This window comes from Cucurbita pepo, chromosome LG07 (genome assembly GCF_002806865.2).
Source record: "Cucurbita pepo subsp. pepo cultivar mu-cu-16 chromosome LG07, ASM280686v2, whole genome shotgun sequence".
In the NCBI taxonomy this organism is placed as follows: Eukaryota; Viridiplantae; Streptophyta; class Magnoliopsida; order Cucurbitales; family Cucurbitaceae; genus Cucurbita; species Cucurbita pepo.
The window spans coordinates 8,137,440-8,138,957 of record NC_036644.1 but is presented as its reverse complement, the minus strand read 5'-3'; the positions used below and the strand labels follow the sequence as shown (position 1 = coordinate 8,138,957).

General features: G+C 33.9%; 1 protein-coding gene across 1 annotated transcript in view; it reads left to right on the top strand.

The window, feature by feature from the left end:
- LOC111798861 (mitochondrial Rho GTPase 1-like) overlaps window positions 1–202 on the top strand; it is a gene marked incomplete at its 3' end in the record, with an annotated part of 6,108 nt that extends 5,906 nt beyond the window's left edge. The window contains 1 exon segment of the mRNA XM_023682212.1: window positions 52–202. Within this exon segment, the coding sequence (XP_023537980.1) occupies window positions 52–202 (151 nt within the window).
- Window positions 203–1,518: the final 1,316 nt, after the last annotated feature.

Sequence of the window (1,518 nt, the reverse complement as noted above, 5' to 3'; positions counted from 1 at the left end):
AGATATTTTTGTATTCCATTTGTAGAGCACCAACTTTGTTTTCTTTTCCAGCTCCGATGAGGCCTCATGGAAGAAAGCAACTGATTTACTTGTTGAAGTCGCGAGTCACGGTGAGAATACTGGTTATGAGGTGCCTTGTTTAATTGTTGCTGCCAAAGATGATCTTGATTCATTTCCCTCGGCCATACAAGATTCTACGAGGGTAAATTCTTTTCTCTATGTACCATACATATTCAATGGTTTTAATAATATTGAAACATTCCACTGAGGTTACTGTATTGACGAAGAAAAGTAGAAGCTCATATACACTCCATCTTTCCCATAGAAGAAACTATTATTCATCAAATATATCTTATTAGAATAAGTTCAAATTCTGTATTTGAACAAAAAAATGTCCTTTATCTAGTTGCATACTTAAATAATTTCGTTCAGTTGAATGAAAGTTGGTTTCCTACTAAATAATAAGCAAAAAAACAATACAATGCCGAATGTCCATAGCAAGTTTTTTTTTTTGTTTTGTTCTTTTTAATTTTTTTTTTTTTTTATAAACCATAATCAACTTCTTAATGATATAATGAAGATGAAAAAATGTTTATGGGTTACAACTCCCGAAGGGAGTGAAAATGAAGGAATGTTAGGATCGATACTAGTTGTTAGCTCTGATACCAATTGTTAGGATCGCTCAACAATGCACACATTCAATCAAGATGAACACAAAGAACAAGAGAGAGAAAATACAAGGAGAAATATTGGCTAAAGGTTTTATTATTGGAACAGGAGAGAGAAATACCAAAGGACTTAGAGACGGTTACAGTCTTTTTCCTCATGCACATTAATGATTAATGAAAACTGAGGGAAGTTGAGGAATGGACTGTCTAGAGACCTCTAAAAGGTGACATTAACGTTGTCTTGAAAGTGGAAAATTTTTTTGACTTACCATTAATTGCCCCTAAAAACCTAGAATAAAAGCTTCATGGAACAATGCTTCTGCTAAGAATACCTTTTGAAATACGACCGACAAAATAAATATCGACTTAAACAATCCAAAACCTTGATGAGAAAACCATAAAAGCCTCGCAGATCTTCAAAGAAAACTACCACGATTGGACAAAAAAAAAAAAAAAAACTTCATCCAAGAAACCCTTTGAAAATCGAACTAATGAAATAAATGCCGACCAAGCAAACCAACGCCTTGATGAGAGAGGTTCATCATGTTCAAATGAAGTTTTTTCAAATTGGTGGAAAATTCCCATTAACTTACAAAATACATGATAAGAGAGGAATCAGCGAGCTAGATGCCAACAACTTCATGAGAGAGAATCATAAATATGCCACACATTTTCAACGGAAACAACATTATCATCCTCTATCCTCATAGATGAAAGATGGAAAGCGAAGATCAAGTGTTGCAAAATGTTATTAGTAATTAACTCTTCCAAGTCAGGAGGTCCCTCGAGAAATAACATTTTTGATATCATATTGGCTGCAAGTATTGAGTCTGCAACTGGCACGTATTGA